General features: G+C 43.4%; 1 protein-coding gene across 5 annotated transcripts in view; it reads left to right on the forward strand.

Annotated features, from left to right (window-relative positions):
* Window positions 1-256: 256 nt before the first annotated feature.
* TMEM181 (transmembrane protein 181) overlaps window positions 257-22,262 on the forward strand; it is a 29,042-nt gene continuing 7,036 nt past the window's right edge. Inside the window, exons 1-17 of one of the 5 annotated variants that reach the window (XM_083605820.1) lie at window positions 257-838; window positions 6,391-6,435; window positions 7,913-8,016; window positions 10,861-10,916; window positions 12,098-12,188; window positions 12,547-12,677; window positions 13,428-13,535; window positions 13,797-13,877; window positions 14,313-14,412; window positions 15,289-15,419; window positions 15,963-16,054; window positions 16,842-16,899; window positions 18,677-18,779; window positions 18,884-18,935; window positions 20,218-20,300; window positions 20,814-20,903; window positions 21,297-21,363. In XM_083605820.1, coding sequence (XP_083461946.1) covers window positions 693-838; window positions 6,391-6,435; window positions 7,913-8,016; window positions 10,861-10,916; window positions 12,098-12,188; window positions 12,547-12,677; window positions 13,428-13,535; window positions 13,797-13,877; window positions 14,313-14,412; window positions 15,289-15,419; window positions 15,963-16,054; window positions 16,842-16,899; window positions 18,677-18,779; window positions 18,884-18,935; window positions 20,218-20,300; window positions 20,814-20,903; window positions 21,297-21,363 — 1,538 coding nt within the window. In that variant the 5' untranslated portion in view covers window positions 257-692. Of the gene's footprint in view, window positions 839-2,664; window positions 2,821-6,390; window positions 6,436-7,912; window positions 8,017-10,860; window positions 10,917-12,097; window positions 12,189-12,546; window positions 12,678-13,427; window positions 13,536-13,796; window positions 13,878-14,312; window positions 14,413-15,288; window positions 15,420-15,962; window positions 16,055-16,841; window positions 16,900-18,676; window positions 18,780-18,883; window positions 18,936-20,217; window positions 20,301-20,813; window positions 20,904-21,296; window positions 22,177-22,262 lie in introns of those variants that run through there. The other 4 variants (XM_083605822.1, XM_083605821.1, XM_083605823.1 and 1 more) reach the window with 4 other exon arrangements.

Consider the following 22,262-nt stretch of genomic DNA (forward strand, 5'->3'; position numbering starts at 1 on the left):
TACCAGTAGCACTGGCGCTTCCTTGGGCAGGAACCAAACATATCGGGCAAAATACCAGATGATGGAGAAACCGCTCTGGTTGCGAGGAATACCGAGTTGCCAAATGAGGGCCTCTGCCCCACCTCAAACCGTGCCATGTGTAAACGTGCCTGAAAAACATCACGGGACCAGTTTCCCAGGGGCCATTTTGCCACGAGTCCCCAGTGGCGCTGTCCTCGGTGCTGATTCTTTTCCAGCTCCACCTGGTCCGTGGACCATGGGGATTTTATCTCGTTAAAAACAACCACCACCACCATACATTAACGGCCAGCCTCGCTTTGCCTGCTCTTTGCGCGCATTTAATAACAGAAGCCCTCCGCGTCCCCTTAGAAAATGTATGGGGCTTCAGCAGCCAAAGCAGACCTGGAGCCGCCGCCGCCGCCCACAAAACTCCCATCGGCGCCCAGTGGCGGCGCTCTGCCGAGAAAGGAAGAGAGGAAAGCGGAGGGTCGCTTCAAGCGGCGGCCTCTCGGCCATTGCAGCTCTCTCCCCCTCGGCAGCCCGGCTCAGCGCCGAGGAGCTCCAGACCGAGGCCCAGGCGCCACCGGGGTCTCCATGGCCGAGCCCGGGAGGCGGCGGCGGGCTTAGAGCGGGGCCCCCGGGGGTTGCTGCTGTCTCCGCGGCCGCTGGCTGGGTGAGGAGGGGCTGGCGCGATGTCCGGGTGCGGGATGGAGGCGGATTACCCCGCCTTTGAGAACCCGCTCTGCGGCGAGCTCAAGCACATTTGCAAAAGGATCAGAGAGACCTATAAGGAGATCAAAGAGGACCTGACCCCTTACAAAGATGATCGCTACTACAGGTAAGAGCAGCGGGGGCGAAGGGAGCAGCGCGCGGAGGGATGGAGAGGGAAAGAGAGGCCTCTTTATTTTCTAGGGAAATAGCTGTTTGCAATGCATCAGCGGTCTGGCCAACCCCTGCTAAAAATGCTGTTTTAAATACAGCAGGTAGGATTCAGAAGCAGCTATTCATTTATGAGCAATCCCAAGGGGAATCCTTATTTGCACGCACTTTGGGGGACGTGATTTGCAGAGTGAAGCCTTCCCACCCACCCCTCCTCCTCCTCCTGGCCGGCTGCGACAGCCTTTTCCCTCCCGCGCCGCCGCTTTCTCAGTACTGTACCAAGGATGGAGATGGTCCAGCGTTTCAATATGGCTGCTGGGGAAAGGAGAGTTACCTTCTTCCATCGGAGCTACCCTTTTTGGTTCTTTTGCGATTAGGTTTTGATGAGTCACTTCAGAGAGTCCCTGAAAGGGAACGAGTTGCTGGTGTAAGGAAAAGGGGGAAAGGGAAAGAGTTGCTTAAGTAACCTTCCTGATGGCATTTTCTAAATGTGGAATCTGGGTCTGGGATTCTTCTCGACTCTGATCATATTCCATCACCACCCTGCCTGGAAAAGCTGAGAGGGATTTCCCCCACCCCATCACCGCCGAAAGAGCCCATGATCCTCTTGTAGATACATGGGGTTGTAATGTAAATAATCAGGGCTCCACCTTCTCTCCCATGAGTCCTCAGGATCTAAGAGCTGTGGGTTCTTTGCTCATTCTTCCCCAAACCTTTTCCTGCCCATATTCAGGTTTTCTCCCACCTAATAGCTGATTTCCCTTTCATATGAAGAAGAAAACTACCTTTCCAAAATTTTCAGAGTTCGACAAAATCACAGGAGCAAGGTGTCCCCCTGAGCCACAAGCCACGGAATGTCCTCTGTGTGGAACTCCATGAAATAGATGGTTCCTATGGTCAGGGGTCCCTTTACCGTTACCTATGCATACTACATGCATTACTAACTAAAGTCTTTGCGGAATTTTATTTTTCCATGTGGTTCAGGTGCCAGCAACTCTAGCCATAAAGAAATACAATTAAAAAACAACAGCCCTCCTTGTAATACTGGATGAAATCCAGCTCCGCTAAATCCAGTGAGAGGTTTGCTGTTGACTTCAACAAAATGAGAATTGCATCCTTTACCTACAGTCTTAGTTCTTATCCCTTGATGAAAGCCACATCTCTGTACATATTTACTCAGAAGCTAAGTTTCACTGTGCTTAATAGGGATTGTATTGTAAATTACGGGTCTGCTGTATAATAAAAACGGAGATGCAAACCTTAAGAAGTATTATAAAATTAGAAATTAAGTAATTACCAGGTCCAATCTTATGAGCCAGGAAAAGCCTGCTTTTATCTGAATCACTGGTGAGTGGCACGCCTTTTGTACCGTTAGGACAGATAAAGGCTATTGGAGGGTTGATTATTAAAACGAACTAATTTTTTTTAAGTATGTGTATGTGTGGGGAAATAGAAGGTAAGATTTGAGTGGCGTTGCTGAGAACTAAATATATGCCTCTCTTTCCATGGGAGATAGCTCTGTGTGCGTATTTGTGATTGAGAGACTTGAAAACTACAATTCCCATGTCTCCTTGCGAGGCGCACTGCCATGGAACTAACTGCCCTGAGGTAGTTTCGCCCCTGGCGGCTTTCAAACTGACAGCCGTTCGCAGAAGGAGCAACGCGCAGGCGCACACCCTCGGTGCCTACGGGCACACTATACTGACAGGCGCTCAGAGGGTGTTTTCCGAGGTGTTGCGGCCCCGCCCCTCCGGTCACGGCCCCGCCCCCTACAGCGCCCGAGAGGCGGAGCTGGCACGTTGGGTGACGCACGCGGAAGTGATGTGCGCAGGTGGCGCTGCCACGGAGCTCGGCGGGCGGGCAGCTGCCGCTTAGCTTGGAAGAGACCCGCTGCCGGAGTGGAGGCGGCGCGGCGCGCATGCGCAGCATGGATATGGATCTGTGAGTTTTGGGGGTAGCGGGACCTGCGCTGAGGGGTGGGGGGTGAGCGGTAGTTGCGCAGGCCGCGGAGGGAACCCTGGCTGACCTGAGCCTATTTCTCTGGCCGGACCACACGGGTTGCTGAGCGAGTGTTGCCCCGCCCCACCCGGCGTAATAAGCTGGAGCGTGTAGTGCTTTAGGCTCAGATTTGGAGGAGGAAAACGCTCCTCTTTCCCTGCCTTGTGGGGCTGGCGAGACTTGGGGGGGCTTAGGCTATACGAGGAACTCTGTCTAACCCAGCGACCTGCTAATAACTGTGTCCCAGACGCTCACAAGCGGAGCAGAATGGGAACAGCTCGCTCGCTACCTCCCTATTTTAGCTAAATCGGAGCAAGCTGGGAAGGCAGCAGTTCCCCTGAACATACACAGACAGCTTGGTTATTGTGGAATGGTCGCCGCCACCCCCTTTGCCTTTATAATTAGTGTCAGAGCCTTGGGTCAGCAGGTGACAGGTGTCATTTGAATATGACACAGACTTTCAGCTGCAGCACCGTTCATTTTAGAAACAAATCATTTGAGGAATGGATCCTTCTTTCCTCTAGCTCCTTTATCCCTTAGTGATTGTGAGAGGCAGGGAGAGATGGCTGAGCATTTGTGTCATATTTGTACCATTCATTAAGGCCTTTTGTGCATTTGGTGAGCTGGGTAGTGTTAACTTATTTTTGACAGAAATGCTCAGTGGAAGAGAGTTGCCTCACATCGACCCCAAAGCCATGCCAGTGTAAAGGCTGGAGTCTGGACAGTTGTTGGCTCGAGTTATAATGACATACAAAAGCGAGCTCAAATGTTACAGTGAAGCAGGATAAGACATTTTCAAGTACCACACATGGAGTCCAGCTCAGGGTGCTACAATTTAAGGATATTGACAAGCTGGAATGTGTGCAAAGGAGGGTGACCAAGATGCTAAAGGGTCTGGAAACCAAGCCTTATGAGGAACAGTTGATAGAATTGGGTTTGTTTACCCTAGAAAAGAGGGGACTGAGATACGATGCATATCTTCAAATATGTAAAGGGCTGTCACATGGAGGATGAAGCAAGCTTGTTTTCTCCTGCTCCAGAGGGCAGTACCTGAACCAGTGACTTCAAGTTACAAGAAAGGAGAGTTGGTCTAAACACAGGGAAGAACAGTAAAAGCTGTTCTGGAACAAACTCCCACAAGAGGTGGTGGACTCTACTTCATTGGAGATTTTTAAGCAGAGGTTGGATGGCCATCTGCCATGTATAATCTAGTTGAGATTCCTGCATTGCAGGTGGTTGGACTAGATGACCCTTACGAGTCCCTTCCAACTCTGCACTTCTATGATTCTATAACTTCTGCTATTACATTTAAAGTGGACTTTTATCAGTGTTGAGATCCAGGAGTTTAAAAAGTAGCTGAGACCCTCTAGATCTTCCTGTAGATGAAAGCTTTCCTCAAGCTCCAATTCACACACGTTAAAGAGAAGTGCTGTTCCTTTGTACTTGTTTCTTTAAATGTATGAACTGTCTATGAGATAGTTTGAAACTAATTCTTAGTAGGACTGCTGTGGTATTTACAATGTTTGCAAATGTATTAGGAAAGATCTGTTTAATAAGCTGAGTTCAGGGTGCTTCTGATTTTTGCTTCTCCTCAACCTTCATACCAGTTTAATAAATTTAATAAATGATACCTATTTTCTGCTTGTGACCTTTAGAGAGAACGGAATGATTTCTCTGCCTAATTATCAGAAGCAACTTTATAAAATGTGTGGACAAAAGTTCACGAAACTGGTTTTGGCTGTAAAGTTCTTAAAACAAACACACAAGCTATGATTCAAGGCCCCTAGATCATTTCCTTGCTCTCCTTTCAAGGAAACTGACTCTCCTTTTTGTGTTTCCTGCTGAGGATCTGAAGGCTGATTCCTCTGTAGAAAAGTCAACTTAAATGTTGGGTTGCTTCTCTATTGCATACTGAATCTCTGCCATAGCAAGCAAGTTAACCAGTGTCTCAAAATGACCATGGCTGTAAGAGGTGGTATTACGTACCTTCTGTCCCCAGCAGTTTTTCACAATGGCTGCTTGAAAACCAGTCCCATGAATAAAGTAGATAAGTTTTAGACAACACGCTGGACTGAAAACTCATGGTACTTGACATGTTCTTCAGGAATTGAGTAATATTTTAGCATTTATATAGTGTTTTAATGTGTTGAAAGAGCTTTACTTAAAATATTGCATAGTGGGTAATAGAGTCTGAGCTACAAACCAGGAAATTCCAGGTTCATAGCTCACCTTGGTCATAAGCCACTCCCTCTTAGCCTCCGGCCGCTGCCTGCAATATGGGAGAAAATAATACTGAATTACCCTGCAGGGTTGTTATAAGGATTTTAACTAGATAAAGCACGTGAAGTGCTTTGAACACTTGAAAGCACTATATGAATTTCTTTAATTTTTGCTATTAATAGTAATAGTTCTTGTAGCAACCAGAGGTAAGATTAGATCCACACTTTCTGGTACACAGCTCAACTTCTTAGTCACTACGTTTCAGGGTATATGCAGTTGATTTGCTTCACTTGCGATATGCTTGCTTTAGTTACATCTCCACCTCTGCACATCTTCAAGTATGTTGGAGAAGATTCAGATATCCAATAATAAGCATGATCAACAGGAAAATCTCTTTGTGTTTCTTTGTTATACTTTTGGAGAAAGCTTGGTGGTACTGCAGGAAATAAACACAGTAAAACAAATAATGTGAATTGCCTTGTCACATTAAGATGTCATTCTGCACACTTTTCATGCAGCGTACAGCCTGACCATAAGCATGTGACTCAGAAGAAAACCTCATTGCACTTAATTAAGAATTAATTATGGGAGGTGTGGCAAAATGAGGGGGGTGGACTCTAACTGAATACTTGTTTGCCAGTGGGGAAACTGGCTGCTAGGTCCAGTGATGTGGGGCGGACTTTTTTTTTTAAGGGACAAATTTTTACAGTTCTTTGTTTTTCTATGAAAAAAGGTTCCATTTGATAATTTCAGTAGTAGCAATGAATAGACGTCAACTGCAAATGCAATATTAGGCAACCTTGGTGTTTTCAAATGTTTAGCTTTGTTTGCTAAATACAGGTAAAATAAGCATTATGAATTGGATTACTCTCTAGGGCAGTGATGGCCAAACTCGGCCCTCTGGCTGTTTTGGGACTACAATTCCCATCATCCCTGACCACTGTTAGCTAAGGATGATGGGAGTTGTAGTCCAAAAACAGCTGGAGGGCCACGTTTGGCCATCACTGCTCTAGGGCATCAAAAGGTGTTCCGATGCAAATTACCTTGATTTGAAATTAATCCCCCGCCCAGCCCCACATCACTGTCTAGGACATGGTCTTAGAACTTCCAGCTACAGTTTTAAGTCGCAAATATTCCTGTTTCTTTATTGCCCAAACTAAATTGATCCTGGGAGAGGTACGGGTGTACTATGCGACTTCTGGTTACATGTGCTCCAACTGAATGCTAGATAGTTCTTTTCCCTTCTTTAAATCCTCTGTTTTCTTTCTCTCCTGCTTCTCTGATGCTGCTGAGTGATGGGGTTAAGACGCCTCTCTCTTTAGGACTGTTGCATCAGAGGTAAATCAAGGACGGTTAAACCTGTGGATATGTTGTGTTCAGTCTAACATCCTTAGGAACGATTTCCCCCCCTTTTGGATCAGATTGGAACGTGGCCTTTTGAGGGTGTTGGTTTTCCCCTCTGTCTTTCACTGCAGCTTGGCTGGCCTGCATGGCTGATCTGGAGCAGCAGTTCTGTAAGCCCTTCTTGCAGTGTATCTGTGCTCTGCTTTTGTACATTGCAGCCTGCATTGCATGGGAGGAAGCTAACCAAAGGCAGCTTGTGGACTGAGTGGCATTTTGCGCTCTCTGAACCTCGGCTTTGTCGGTATAAACCATTTTGTGCCTGCAAGGTATGAAAAAGAGGCAAGCCGCAGACTTGTGCACACTTTGCGTTCCCTTCCCTCGCTCTTGTCCTGCTGTCCTTAAGTGAAAAAAGATACGGACGGTTAGTGCAAAATCAGGCTGGATCTTGTTTACGTTACTTATGAGGTGGAATAAAGTTAATCCGTCGTAAGCAGGGTGTATGGGGATAACTTGCAGGGGAAACGGGGTGTATATACTTCACTTGCTGGTTTCTTTCTGTGATCACCCCAATCATCCCCACCCCCATTTCTAGGAACCCAATTGGAAGAAAAACAGTTGGGTGGGTGTCCAAAGGAAAACAGATGATGTTTCCCCCCCTCTTTTTGTGAATTGCTATTTATTACCAAAAAAATGTCCTAATTTCTTATGTATTTTCACATGCTTTTCGATTTCCTTGAATACCTATAACGCAGAAGTGGAAGCATTCATTCAACAAGGAAAGCATAACTTCAGGAAAGTGTTTCAAAATAACATGTTAGTCCTGTTTTGAGTTCCCAATAGGCTGAATGCTAAGAGTGTCCAACCTGTTTTTCGCCCTGTTGTAGATGGGTTAATTTATAGATTGCAAACTGTTTATTGTTTGAAAGTCTGCTCCATAATGTATCTTGGCGTTGCCTTCCTATTGATTCAAGCACAATCTTAATGTCAGTTCATGACTGTGCATGTGGAAAATGTTGATTCATCCCTCTTGTTACCAAGTTGTATTAAGCAGCTAATATCGCAACTACTGCATATCTGTAGCATATAAGTTAGAAAAAAAGGTTGCACATACATTTCAGAATTATGACAACTTTGAGAAGATATAACCAATATTCCACAGATACAAATGTGCCTGCTTGTACCACCTGCTTAGCTATATGTAAGGTTCTGTTATGGGGCACACCAGTGTGTGGGTTATGTGGTCAGAATGATAACATGCTGCTAATCTAAGCATCACTTTAAAGCCGGTCCTGGTTCCTGTTAATTCAGCTTAATGATACTTGCTCCCAGGTAATTGTGTATAGGGCTACGGCCTTCGAAAAAGCCTTCCACTTTCTGATGGCACATTTTATCAAACAAAACATAGAGTGTTTTTAACTGGATACTTGGTGTGGGAAACTTGCTAACTTGTTCTTTCTCTCCTTGTTTGCAGGTTGGCCCCGATGCGATTATATACGCTGTCCAAACGCCACTTTGTCTTGGTCTTCGTTGTATTCTTCATTTGTTTTGGTTTAACTGTTTTAATAGGTATTGCAGGTAAGATTCTGCCTTTTTGGTTAAAGATTGTTTTCTCTATTTACTTGCCTCCTATTCTTTCCCATTGTTTTGCTGTCAAGACATACAGCTTGAATTTGTGCCCCTTCCTTAGGTTTTTAATGAGTAGTTGGTGGTGGGGATTGAAATTTATCAAGTGTTTAAAAGAAGCTGGCACCACCCAGAACTGACAAGGAGCAGAGATCCTACCCACTAGCCCCAGCCATGGAGCCATTTTTGCCTTTTATGTTGTCCTATCCATGACCACTGCAAGGTTACAAATTAGCCTGTGTCTCCATTCTCGCCATACATAGTCCAGAATCTGCGTCCTGAAATTATATTGGACTGCTCCCATAATGCAAAAGGCTTATTTGCCCCTTAGTCTTCCCCAACTTCATCCGTTTTTAAAAGTTATTCCCTCCCCCCCGACTGTTCACAGAGAACCCCTTTTAAGATTCTGTTATATGAAAAGATTTTTGTCACACCCACACACCCAATTTCCCCAAAACGTGTCTTTTAAAAAAACTATATTTTTATAGGTTTAATAATTTAATAATGAATAATAAAAAATCGTCCGAAGGCAAGCTTAAGAATTGCAGTTCTCACCATAGCCCCTTTTACACTTTGGCCATGAAACTTAGGCATGCACCCTTAGGCCATCAGAGTGCAGCCATAAGCCCCCTAAAGGTGAGCCACTCCTGGCACGTCATGATGCGACTGAGCCACAGTGAGCCTCAGGCTCCTTTGCTCCCCTGTCTCCATTCAGCACAGACATAGAGGAAAGAAGTTCAGAAGCTTTCACTTCCAGTTCTAATTTCTCATTATTATTGAATAGATATTATCCTGCCCTCCAAATAAGATTCACTAGGGAGTGCGATCCAGTCCACAATAGGTTGACCACCGCTGATTATTCTCTATTGGCTGGGGTATTCAAAAGTTATTTACATATTTAGTACAGAGACTAGTCTACGCTGAAAACACTTGTTGAAAAGAATACAAACTCTGAATTGAATACATTTATTTGAAGACAGTAACCCGTAAGCTTCTTGCATGCGATTCTAAACACGCATACTTAGAAGTGTCTTGTAATGGAATTTCCTTGGTACACTTGGGATTGGAGTGCCGCTTTCAGTAAATTTCTATTCTCTGCTGAAACTGTGTAGTCAATAGTTTTGATACATAATAATCTGAGCTACATTCCATAATGTAGAATTGCTCTCAAGCACCATATGGTACTTTGTCCCATACTGGAACGGTGGACCTGACCTTTGATATTGTGGTGAAACTGTTGATGCTGTAGCTTCTTTATCCATACTCCGTTATGTTGGCAGACTGGTTTATTTTAACTCAATTTACTGATATACATAGTTTACTTTTAAAGCGTTCCGTAGCAATAAAAGATGCTCCAGCTGTTTTTTTAAAAAAGAAAAATGCTTTTTTGAGACTTCTGTTTCTTAAAACAAGATGAGAATCCTGACTGTAGCAGAATAAGTGCTCAAAAGCATAGCTGTGGGTACGGTATGGAAGAGCAGGATTTTCTGCAAGGCAAAGACAAGTCCGCATATTGTGGCTGACACATCCCAGCCTGCCCTTCAGACGTATGGGGCAAGGTCTCATCTGAGATCACGCCATGTTCAAGATCCAAAGTCACTGTGTGGTGGTGGGAGTTCCTTTGGTCCCCTGCCCTCTGAGCTAGAAAGTGAGCTGAGGGGCTTTCCCTCTTGCACTGAGTCACAGCGACACCTGGAAAGCACTGAGAAATCTCTTCATTGGGGAGGGCGTCTGCATATTTTCCAGACCAGAGAAGGGTGTACGCTTTCTGTGATACTACCCTCAGCAGGTTGAAAGATCCTCTGGCCAGTGGCAAACTGGCATTTGTAGACCCTTGGGTGGTGATGAACATGAAGGAAGGGTGGGCCTTGAGAGATGCCACCTGCTCCCATTGTTCAAATATTATTTCAGTCCAGTTGTTTCTGAGGCATTGCTAGATACTGCAGTGGGCAATCCCTCTTCCTGCTGCTGGACTGTGATATCATAGAAACCTTCTCAAGGCTGCTCTCTTCCATTGTGCTGCAGTGGTTTACAAAAAGAAAATCTGGTTGCAAACCTTCTCTTGCAGGCAAATCAAATCTCCTGTCTCTTGTGCCTGGCATCTGGAATTCTGCATGTGACCTGAATTCACAGCAGGACTGGGGAATCTGTGGCTGTCTAGATGTTGGACTAAAACTCCCATCAGCCCTGACCATTGTCCAGGCTGGCTGGGCTTGATGGGAGTTGGTGTCTAATAGCATTTGGAGGAATGCACGTCCCCCAGCCCTGATACCAAGATGCCATTTAGCTATCATGGCTAATAGATATTGATAGACCTGTTCTTCTCCCACCAGAGGAAACAACCTACTCATAAAAAGCTGCTATACTGGGGGGAACTAGGCTGGTACCCTTTTCACTGGCATATCGCTTCCTGTGTGCATAGAGTGTGTTTTAAAAGTGGGAGGACCATTCAACCCTCCACCAAAATGTGCTCTAAGTTAGAACAGTCTGTGGCTATGTAGTCTATAGTCCAGTTTTGTTCTTTGGTGAACTGTACGTCTAAAGATCCTTTGAAGTCTGTAGTGTGTGGTAATGTGAATGTGGAATTTGACTCTGAGTCCAATTGAATTCTTTTGGCAATGTGGATAAGAAATCATCCCTTAATTTTGATGCATGTGTAAAACAGGAGCTTCTGTGTAATTTAACATTCTCTATCTGTCTGCCATTCCTGACATTTTCAGCTAATAAAGGTCATCTTAAAAAATTTAGGCTACAACAGGTATTCGCATATTGAGCTCATGTCTCTCTATTGTATAGGTCCCAATGTCATTGAACCCTTTCAAGTGAAATCTCAGTTGAACAATGGCTCCAAGGTAAGTCTTATACTGTTTATAGATTGTGCATGCTTGTTCTGACACACAAATATTTCAGGGTGGGATTCACCTAACAAGCCCTGTCAGGACTTATGCTTGTGCAATGGGGCTTTCCTCTCATACTCCCACCTGAGCCCCATGAAATGGGCTCCGAGAGGGAGGTTGGGAGAACCCCCAGAACTGTGTGCAGTTGGAGGAGAGGGAGAGTCGTTTCACCTGGTTAGCTGGAACAATAGGAAGAACACAACATTGAATTTCACACGTAGCGTCAAGTATTTGGTGTATTCCACATAATCCTTCCTAGGTCTGTGGGAGTTTGCCTTAGGACTTATTCCATCAGCTCTTGAGCTGGTCATGTTACATGGGGCATTTTCAGGACCCTGTGGAGCGAAGCAGAACCTAGACTGCAGACCTTGTGTAGGGCGTGGGGTTCAAAGGTCATCTGCAGGTAGCCATACTGTACAGTCTAATCTCAATGATATCAACAGAGGGTATGGATGCTCCTCCGAGCTCCTGCCACAGTCGTGACATACAGAAAAGAGAGGCATTCATTTGCCTAAGAACTGATTGATAGCACTTTTTCATCGTGTCCTAGTTTTTTTTGCTGTGCCTTATAAGAATCCCTTCACTTTGCTTTGCTCTTCTAGAAAACACGATGAACAAGAAGACAGTATCTGCACGTTTCCTGCAACAAGCATTTTAGCTGTGCTGCATGTTGATGAGGAAGGGCCATGACTCAGTGGCAGAACACATTCTATGCATGCAGAAGGTCCCAGATTCAATCCCAAAAATATTCAGTTAAAGTTCTGATGTAGCAGTGCTTGCAAGATTTCTGCCAGTCTTCTGGAGAACCCCTGGTAGAATAGATTGGCCTGCATCCAGTCCTTTACTCTGCTCATGCACTGATTTAGAACACTCACTGCCTCGTCTGGATTTGAAGAAAAGGAGAGAGAAAGCTGGGTGTAATCCACATACTGATTGTACCACATCTCAGTCCACATCTCCCAATAACCCCTCTCGGAGTTTCTTATAGTTATGAAATAGCATGGAGGGTAAAATGGAGCCCAGTGGAATCTCATAGTATAACAACCTCACAGACAAAACTTGCTCACAAAACTTGGAGAAGCTAATATTGTAAAATGAATGACTGTGGTTTAACTCTTGCTTCCATTTTGTTTTAGATAAGGCCATTTAATTTAAGTTCACCGCCGTTATCTACTTATAATCAGCAGTTATGGCTGACATGTGTAGTGGAGTTGGACCAACGTTTTGGTAAGTGTTACTTAGCTTATATGATTATATTAATTATGTATATATCAACCATATATGGAAATGTGTGTATATTGCCTGCCTGCACAATGTAAGGTCACCAGGACAGATAAAAGGAAGCAGTGCTTCACACAGTGCGTAGTTAAACAACGCAATTTGTTACCACAATGTACTAGCTTCAGTGAGCAGTTGTTATTGAGGGTTGGAATGTACTCTTGATTCCGTTATAGAATCCATTCATTTTTTGTTGTTACTGCATCTGTTATCTCATATATATATATATATATATATATATATATATATATATATGTTTACTCTAGCCTATAAATTGTAGCATCTGAATGGACTTTTGTTTTTTCAGATAACAAATGGAATGGCTTGAAAAAAAACTTCAATATGCTGGTTACAATAAGTGGTGTAATAGAGAATGCAAGCGTCAGGTATTTTAACAAGGAACTTCACAACCGAACAAGGACACTGAACTGTGCACAGGTAATGGCAATGTACCATTTCTTACAGATGAGCTATTTCTGTGGTTTAAAGCATGATAGAGAGGTGCGGCAAGGTGAGGAAGTATCTTTGTTGGTGAAATCCATAAACAAAATAGCAGCTAATGTATTTGACCCCACATTCAAAACGTTGCATTTCGAGAAGCAGTCACGGGCAATAATTCTGTTGGAGGTCCTGGAAAATTGTTGCCAGACAGGATTGACTATATTATATTAGGTGGATGAATTTTTTGATTTAGTTTCTTGTTAACAACAAAGTGAGGAATTGCAGAGAGCATGTTTTAGAAGTATGAACCTCCAGATCCTCTTTCTGGAATCCACAAATCAAATCAAGGTTACAGCTGTTAATCAACAGTTTCTGTATTTGCTCTGTTAGTTTTCCTTGAAATCCAGTGGTCACGAAGCAGCACTTCCATTGAATGCAACTAGAGGTCCCAGATGAGTCTTTATTCTTCCTTTGCCTTATGAGCTTAGGGCAACTGTGCTGTTACAAACAGCAGAGAAGTCTAAGGGAATGTCATGCAAAAAGGCAGGGATACTCTAACTGAATTTCACCATTAAATCAATTCTGATATGCTAACTCATTTATTGCAGTGGTTGGCCCAACCCTAAATGTCTCAAAAGCCCAGAAAGAAAAAAAACCTGATTGTACTTGGTGTGCGTATGGTGTTCTCACTGTTGAATTTCTTTCCCTTTCCCTCCCAATTTCCCCTCTTCCAATGTGTGCTCCTAGCAATGTGCTGAATTTATTGTGGTCCATCTTGGTTATCTGAACTACACTCGCTATGAGATCACTGTCGCCTTTGAAAACCTTCCTCCAATCAAGCATTACAATTTCACAGTAAGTGAAGTAAAGGCAAACATAGAATGAAAGTGTAGTTTTAACTGTAAATCTTTGCGTTGACTGTAATATTAAAGGGCACATTATTTCCCCTTGAAGTTTCAGTGGCTAGACCCACAAGATATACTGGTACCAGTGCTAAATCCAGAACATCACACCGATAAATAAATGAGTAATAAAATACTGAATATAAACTATTATGACTGATGCCATCTACATTCCTTTAGCTTTTTTGTTAATATTCTAATTTCTTTCTTTCAGTGGAAAACCTATAACTCAGCCTTCTCTCAAGTGGAAATCTGGTTCCGATTTGTCTTTGTGGTCCTTACTTTCATCGTCACAGTGAGTGTCGATTGTTCAGTTTTATTTTTGTATGAGATACGGAAGTTGCTCTGGAAGGGAGAGTTTATTGCTAGTGGGTTGGAAGGATAATGGCCAGAGACATAGGTGGGATACACAAGAGGGAGTGCTACAGGATAAGAAAAGTGAAGTGAATACAAGGAGAAATATAAGACACTGAGGTCTTCTGGTATGTGATGCCTCCCCAACATGGTTTGAGGTGGTTCCTGTTCGCTGGGTTTTGGGGGCACTGTTGTTCTCCTGGGGCTGCATCAGCCAACCTATTCTCTGAAGTGCAAGAAATCCTTGCAGAACTTGCTGCCTAATGTAGCCCATGTGCCGCAGCTTACATTCTGCCGCCATTCTTCCTTTTTTATCTGAAGACAAACGGGTACTGCATAATCTTCGCTGATTATTATTTTTTATGTTCCTTTGCAGTGTCTCTTTGCACACTCCCTGCGCAAGTTCTCTATGCGAGATTGGGGAATCGAGCAGAAGTGGATGTCGATCCTCCTCCCCCTGCTGTTGCTCTATAATGGTATTTATATGTATTACATCATGCTGTGATCGGCTCCTGGGGCCATGCTTTATAAGGCAGATTCCCCCCCGCCCTCTTCCCATAAGTGAGATTGGGGAGTAAAGGAAAAATAAATAAATACAAGCCCCTTTCTTTTGAAATAAGTTTGGGGAAGAGCAGGATCCATGCGATGCCCTTGTGCTCAAAGAAGGATGTTTCACCCCTCTGCAATTTTTGCCAATTCCCTCAGGTGGTCCCCCCCAAAAAACTTCCAGCAGTGAATTTTGGGGGCACTGGATACTGCAGGGGGCTGGCAAAAATCACCCCCCTCTTCTGTTAGCAGAGGCACCTGCTGGTTAAAAAAGCCTTTTGTGTGAGTACAAGTGTACCAGTTGGATTGCACCCAGAGCCAGCATGGGAGAATTTCAGTTCTCACTGATTCTAGCTTTTAAAAATAGCTATTTATCTGCCCTTTCCACAGTCAGGTGTCCAAAGCAGCCAGCAAAGGGGGGGGTCGGGAAATTATTACAAAAATACAATACAATACCATGGTTTAGAATGTATAAAACAAGTGGCTGAACAACAGGAGCAGATTAAAAAAACAGCAGCTGGCTTTCGCCATCTACCATCATAGAGTTTCAGGAAAGCAATATCGGTTTGGCAAATTAAAGGCCTGTTTGAAAAAGCCAAAACTCTTTCCCTGCTGGCTAGAGTCCATATGAGAGGGAGCTAGACAGGACTCCTTAGGAGAGGATTTGCATAGTCTGGGTACAGCCACTGAGAAGGCTCTGTTGAGTCGCAGCTCTGACACACAATTAGGCTGCAAGAGAGTGCCCAAGTGCAGAGTGGAACAACATTTTCCGTGGTTGTCTTGTGACACTTTTTCTTTTGTTGCAGATCCATTTTTCCCCCTCTCATTCCTAATCAACAGTTGGTTTCCTGGAATGCTAGATGACCTCTTCCAGTCGCTGTTCTTATGTGCATTGCTGCTGTTTTGGCTCTGTGTCTACCATGGGATCAGAGTGCAGGTCAGGAGGAGACACATATTTCAATGCTATCTGCATTCTGCCTTTCACACTTATCTCTTGCTCTGTGCATATGTGTGTGCGCTTTACTGCTTTTTGCTGGATAAACACTCATTAAGTCACCCATTAAAACCTATTCCAAATAAACAGTTTTGAAAAAATCTTAAACCAAAGGAATAAATAACGTTAATAAATGGTCTCACTTGTCAAAGAACAAGTTAAACTTACTTTATTTGTAGCATTTTTAATCCTTCCCTTCCTCTGCTGAACTCAGAAAGCTGTAGTTCAGCCTCTCCCCTCCTTTCCCAGCCAAGTAGATTAGAGAGAGCCTACAAATACCCTATGAACTTTATGAATTATTTTTCCCCTCTTGCATGCATCCCCAGTTTGGATTCCACCCAGAAACTCTGTGTGAGTTTCTCAAAATTAAACTATTTGTTGCTGCTGTCCCTCCAAAAAAAGTACAACAATATTTCACAATATTGTAAATTAACTGATGTCTGAAAACCAAGTTTAATATTCTTAATTTATCCTTTTCTTTGTTAGGGCGAAAGGAGGTGCATAACATTCTATTTTCCTAAACTCCTTATTGTTGGTCTTTTGTGGCTGGCTTCTGTTACATTAGGAATATGGCAGACGTGAGTAACTTCTTTCTTTTCATCTTTCCTCTTTTCCCTTCTCTGATCACTAAATTCTCTGATCACTAAATAGCCTTGAACAAGAGAGCAGGATTTTTTTTTAATAGTTCCTATCTTTTGCTTTTCCTCTAGTAAAAGCAAAGACTAAGTCCACCATTTGGAGAATGTAAAGCACATGTTGAAACTGCAGTAAATATTGGGAGATAGCTTTGTATCCTGAGATCTGACTAAAGTCTTCCTTAGCTGCATAGATTATTCAGTCTGTTAGCATATGATCAGAATATGAAGTCTTCCTACTACATAGAGAGAGCCCACTTTCCTTGTAGTTGAGGTACCCTCTGGAACAGATTGAGGGAGTCCAGGAACCTTCATGGTAAGGAGGAATCACTGAAAATTCTCTCCCTCCCCTATTCCGCCGAGGAATTATTTTCTTCCATGGGTAAGCACTGCATTGGATACTCAAGAAGTGGCAAACGTTATTCAGCTCTGAGTAGTCATAGGATTTAAAAACATTTTCCTAGTGCTATGTGTATGTGTATTTGAATGTGTTTGTTCCAGCTTTCTCAGTTCTGCATAAATAGAAAATATAATTACAAACTCAAATTGGAATCAATTTTTTCTGGCTTTTTCTTGGAAACTGTAGTAGAGAGAGTCCAAATCTGTATCTTATTAAGCTGAGGGGGAAGAAATGGCCAATTTTTTAAACATGTTAGTTTCTATGGATTTATTTTTAGTTTTATGATGCATACAAATTCTTACATTAAATGGTCTTATTATTATTTTTTAGTGTCAATGAACTACATGACCCAACATACCAGTATGGGATTGACACAAACAACTTTCAGGTAAATTAGTGTGAACAATCCTTTCTGATTATATGAGAAATGTTGTGTGGATTATCAGCTTTTGAAAAACACTGAGCTATTTTGATCCATCTGTCCAGCTGATGTCCTATGCTGACACAACTGCAAAACGATAGTGTAATGGTTCTAGGGGTTGCTCGTGCGTAAATCGACGCCACTCCTGGCTAGGTTACCTGGGTGAACCCTTTCTGTCCGGACAGCCACTCACCCGTGGCTGTCTCAGTCGCTGGCAGAATCCGTCAGTGGGCGTTTCTTGAACTTCTTCCAGCAAAGAAGCTCTTTGACGCCTAGTCGCCGCCTACTCTCCCTGCGCGGAAGCCTTCTGTGCAGGGAGGGTGTGGGCAGCGGAGGACCCGTGCTCTCCCCGCTGGTCTCCGGCGAGGAGTCATGGAGCCACCTCACCGATTCCCCCATCTGCCCCCCTTCTCCACTGGTGCTACGCTGAATTCCTTCCCCAGAAGATGGGCTGCTTCTCTCCCTCCCGGGACGCTCTCCGGAACCCCTCTGGAGCCCTCCCTCTCCCTCGGGCTCCGATGGCAGTTCCCTGACAGATAGGTAACAGGCTGTCACTTAAATATTGGTTGTAGGTTTTCTTACATTTAGTTTCTAGGGACTTCTGATATCCCTGGAAGAACCTTCAGAAAAAGAATGGTGAGAACCCACTTAAATTCAGAGTTAGAAGCTTGAAATTGTTACGTGTAAGATTCCCCTGATCACAACAAAAGCCTACCAGCTTTGCAAAAAACCATCTCACACAGACTCTTGTAATTAGGAGAATCTCACATGTAACAAAATCAAGTTTCTAAAGGGCTGTCACATGAAAGATGGAGCAAGCTTGTTCTCTCCCACTCCAGAGTATAGGACCTGAACCAATGGATTCAAGTTACAAAAAAGGAGATTCTGACTAAACATCAGGAATAATTTTTTGACTGTAAGAGCTGCTTCGCGCTGGAACAGACTCCTTCTGAACATGATGGACTCTCCTTCCTTAGAGGTCTTTAAGTAGAGGTGGATAGCGTCTTCCAGGGATGCTTTAGTTGATATTCCTGCATTGCAGGGGTTGGACTCCCTTCCAACTTCCCTTCTACAATTCTATTATTCTGATTTTGTTGAAAGACTTTGGTTGCCCACTTTTGTAAACTATAACTCCTTGTTATATCAGTTATATCTTTCATTTAGATTCCTAGAAGTCCAGTTGCTGTTTCTAAGATCATGTGAGGATGTCTTAATACAACACAATAAATATTGGGAGATAATTGTATTAAGAGAAAATGAAACAGAACAGGAAAAATGAAGTGACTTATAAAGTCACTGTTCTCAGCTTCTTTTAAAAGCATGTGACCACCTGTGCACCAGGTGTGCAAATCAGGGAAAACACATAGAGAAACAGGATTGATAGCACAACATCCCTATGTTTAGCCTGACCAGCATTTTGGAAATTATGTAAAACTGTTCTTATCCAAGAAGCATATAGTGACTGGTATTAAGTTTAGCCATGGTTATTCAAAAGTAAAGGCTTTCATCTAAAGGCACTTTTGCCTGAGTGAAAGGCTGGATATGCACCTTTGACACTGGAGACATATATTTTAGGGCCCATCCCATTCTCATGGCTGTAATTTGTTTTATCTGTCTTTGATATTGTATTTTTACATTCTTGTAAGCTGTCTGTGGACCTCATCATGAAGCATAGGAAAGAAATGTTGTCATAATCATCATCAAAATAATATTTTTAAAACTTTTGTATATATTTTTGTAACAGGGTATGAAAATCTTCTTCCTTGTGGTGGCAGCTGTGTACATTTTGTACCTTTTGTTCCTGATAATCAGGGCATGCTCAGAACTCCGTAACATGCCCTATGTCGGTAAGCTCTGTTCTGTGCCAGTCATGGTTGCTGCATGGCAATGTTCTTCCAGCGAGATATTTGTGTTCACTTTCAGATAACCATTTTTCTTCTCCTTTCCGCAGATCTCAGGCTAAAATTCTTGACCGCGTTGACGTTTGTAGTTCTCGTCATTAGGTAAGATATTAATTCTTTTCTGAAAGGTGCTAGATACAGAAATCATTCTGCTGAGGTGCAGATTAGCATCTTACACATTTCTGATAAAGCACATACAGTCAAACCTCGGATCCCAAACGCCTCCATTTTGGAACATTTCGGCTCCCGAACGACAAAAACCCAGAAGTAAATGCTCTGGTTTTCAAATGTACAGTGGTACCTCGGGTTAAGAACTTAATTCGTTCTGGAAGTCTGTTCTTAACCTGAAACTGTTCTTAACCTGAGGTAGCACTTTAGCTAATGGGGTCTACCGCTGCCACCGCAGTGCAGCCATGCAATTTCTGTTCTCATCCTGAAGCAAAGTTCTTAACCCGAGGTACTATTTCTGGGTTAGCGGAATCTAACCTGAAGCATCTGTAACCTGAGGTACCACTGTATTTCGGAAGCCAAATGTCCAACGCAGCTTCCGCTTGAGTGCAGGAAGCTCCTGCAACCAGCCAGAAGCCATGCCCCTGTTGTCGAACATTTCAGAAACCTAATGGGCTTCCAGAACGGATTACGTTCGACAACCGAGGTTTGACTATATTAGATGCCGATACATTATGCTTGGCATATATACATGTAATATTTTTTTTGGTTTTTACAAACCACTTAGACTGTTTTGGTATTGTGGTATATAAATATATGAAATAATAACTTCCATTGGCACAATTACCACATCCTTCCCACAAATGCATCCCCTCCCATGCACTCATCTTTTGAGAATCTGGATGTTCCTGTGCATTGACAGTAGATTTAATTAGGAAGGCTAACATTTGCCCTAAGGGACGTGGGTGACGCTGTGGTCTAAACCACTGAGCCTAGGGTTTGTCGATCGGAAGGTTGGTGGTTCGAATCTCTGTGACGGGGTGAGCTCCTGTTGTTCAGTCCCAGCTCCTGCCAATCTAGCAGTTTGAAAGCACGCCCAAAAGTGCAAGTAGTTAAATAGGTACTGTTCCGTTGGGAAGGTAAATGGCGTTTCCGTGTGCTGCTCTGGTTTCAGCAGAAGCTGCTTAGTCATGCTGGTCACATGACCCAGAAAAACTGTCTGCGGACAAACTTCGGCTCCCTCAGCCAATAAAGCGAGATGAGTGCTGCAGCCCCAGAGTTGTTCGTGACTGGACTTAACTGTCAGGGGTTTTTTACCTTTACCTTTACCTTTTAACATTTGCCCCAGCACTAATTTAATGTTTCATTTAACTCTGGTTAGAAAGTAATTACAATATGTTGAGTGGCTTTTTGGTTTCTTCTCCCTTAACTGCAGCATCGTTATACTTTATCTGCGTTTTGGAGCCCAGGTTCTGCAAGACAACTTTGTGGCTGAACTGTCGACCCATTATCATAATTATATCCTTTTATTGTGACATCGTGGTACTGAGATGTTGCAGTCAAGTTGTCTATGTCAGGCTGTTTGAGGGATTAGCGTACTGTAGTTCCTTATATAATGAAGGCCATCAAAGCGTAGGCAAAGCAAGCACGGCTGCGCAGGGTGTTGCAAAGCAATGGCACATCCACAGAAAAGCCCCTCTCCTGCATCCCAAGCATACATAGCTCAGATGTTGGTGGCATGTGAAGGAGAGCCTCTCTATGTGATCTTAGTAGACAGACTGGCTTTTAGCTTTTTGTATGTTGGGGCAGTTTTGAACATTACCACTGCTTTCGTCTGTGACACTACCTATAGATGAGGCAGCTGTAAAGCAGATTTGACTTTTAAATCTGGAGATAACTTTTTCCTAGATGTTTTGCTAGGGTTTTGACCATGTCCAGGTTAGCTGCCTACATATATGTGGAGAATGACATTTGTGTGCTGCGAGGTGTGCATCTTGAATTGTTTTGCTTGATATCCTTGACCGTTACCACCTGCAGAATTCTTATCGTTCTACGGCTTATTGAACTTCTATTTATACACATTAGCCTTCGTATATTCACCATCAAAAAATGCCCTGTATGGTAAGTTGGCCTCAGTTCGGCTTTTGATTTCCCCCTCTTTTTCCGCCATATTCTATTCTATTGCAAAAAGGTTGCATGTCATATTCAGGTATTATCTCTATTTGGATTTAAGCCCTAGAGCAGGCATAAGAAACTTGTGGCTTTCCACAAGTTGTCTTCAAGCTCCCATCACCTGTCACCACTCGCCATGCTGGCAGAGTCTTGCTTCCCTCCATGGTGCTCCATAAGAAGACGTATTCCCCTCCTCCCCAAAATGCTAGGCTTATGGTCTCTCTTGAAAGACTCATCTTGACTATCGAAAGCTTTCTGAAAGTTCAAATAAGCTGAACTGAAAAGGTCCTATAATGGAGAGATACCTTGTTAAGTGAACTTTTCCTTTGCAAAACCTTTCAGAGTCTCAGCTGAAAGATAATCCTGCCTTCTCTATGCTGAACGACTCAGATGATGATGTGATCTATGGGTAAGTAACGTAAGGCTTACAGTAGTAGTATTAATTTAATATTTTTTCTCATATTCTACAAAATATAAGCCGTGGAGGTTTCCTTTTAAAAAGGACTGCCCTGTCACTGGTGATAGCTGTATATTGGAAGCAAATGATGAAGAATCTAGTACTTGTGGTAGGAATAGTATGAGGTCAAACATTTTTAAAAAGCTTCCATTAGTTCCCTCATGGAACTTAAGTGGCATATGTGGTCCCTTGCCCCATTTATCCTCATGGCAATTTACCAAGGTAGGTTGGCCTGAGAGAGAGTGAAAGGCCAGTAGATCTCTAGTGAGCTTCATTGGCTGAGCAGTGATTTGAATTCACTCCCACAGGAGGCAGAGATGGCCACCAACCTGCATGACTTGAAAAGAGGATGAGACAAATTCATGGAGGAGAGGGCTATCAATGGCTATACTCTGCCTCCACAGTTGGAGGCAGTAATGCTTCTGAATACCAGTTGCTGGAAACCATGCGAGGAGAGAGTGTTCTTGTGCTTGAATCCTGCTTGCTGGTTTCCCACAGGCATCTGGTTGTTCCCTGTGAGAATAGGATGCTTTCATTGGCATCCTGATGGGTCATTGACCTGGTCCAGCAGGCTCTTCTTCTGCTCTGGTCCCAGGGTGCTCACTTGCTCACATATGACCTAACATCTCTCTATAGCCTCTGTGACCACAGAGTTTTATAGCCACAGAATTGGTTATAAGGTGAGAGGGCTCCGTTCTAGGGAGCGAGGTCTGAATTTGTGAGATAAGCCACGTGAGTGAAATGTACGTGTGGCAGGGAAAGCAAGTGCTAAGACAGACATTGTGCCTACTATTATTTATCTAACTTGTTAGCCATTTAATTCAGAAGTATAAAGTTTTTAAGCACCAGTT

This window comes from Podarcis filfolensis, assembly GCF_964270895.1.
Source record: "Podarcis filfolensis genome assembly, chromosome: 3".
NCBI classification, from domain to species: Eukaryota; Metazoa; Chordata; class Lepidosauria; order Squamata; family Lacertidae; genus Podarcis; species Podarcis filfolensis.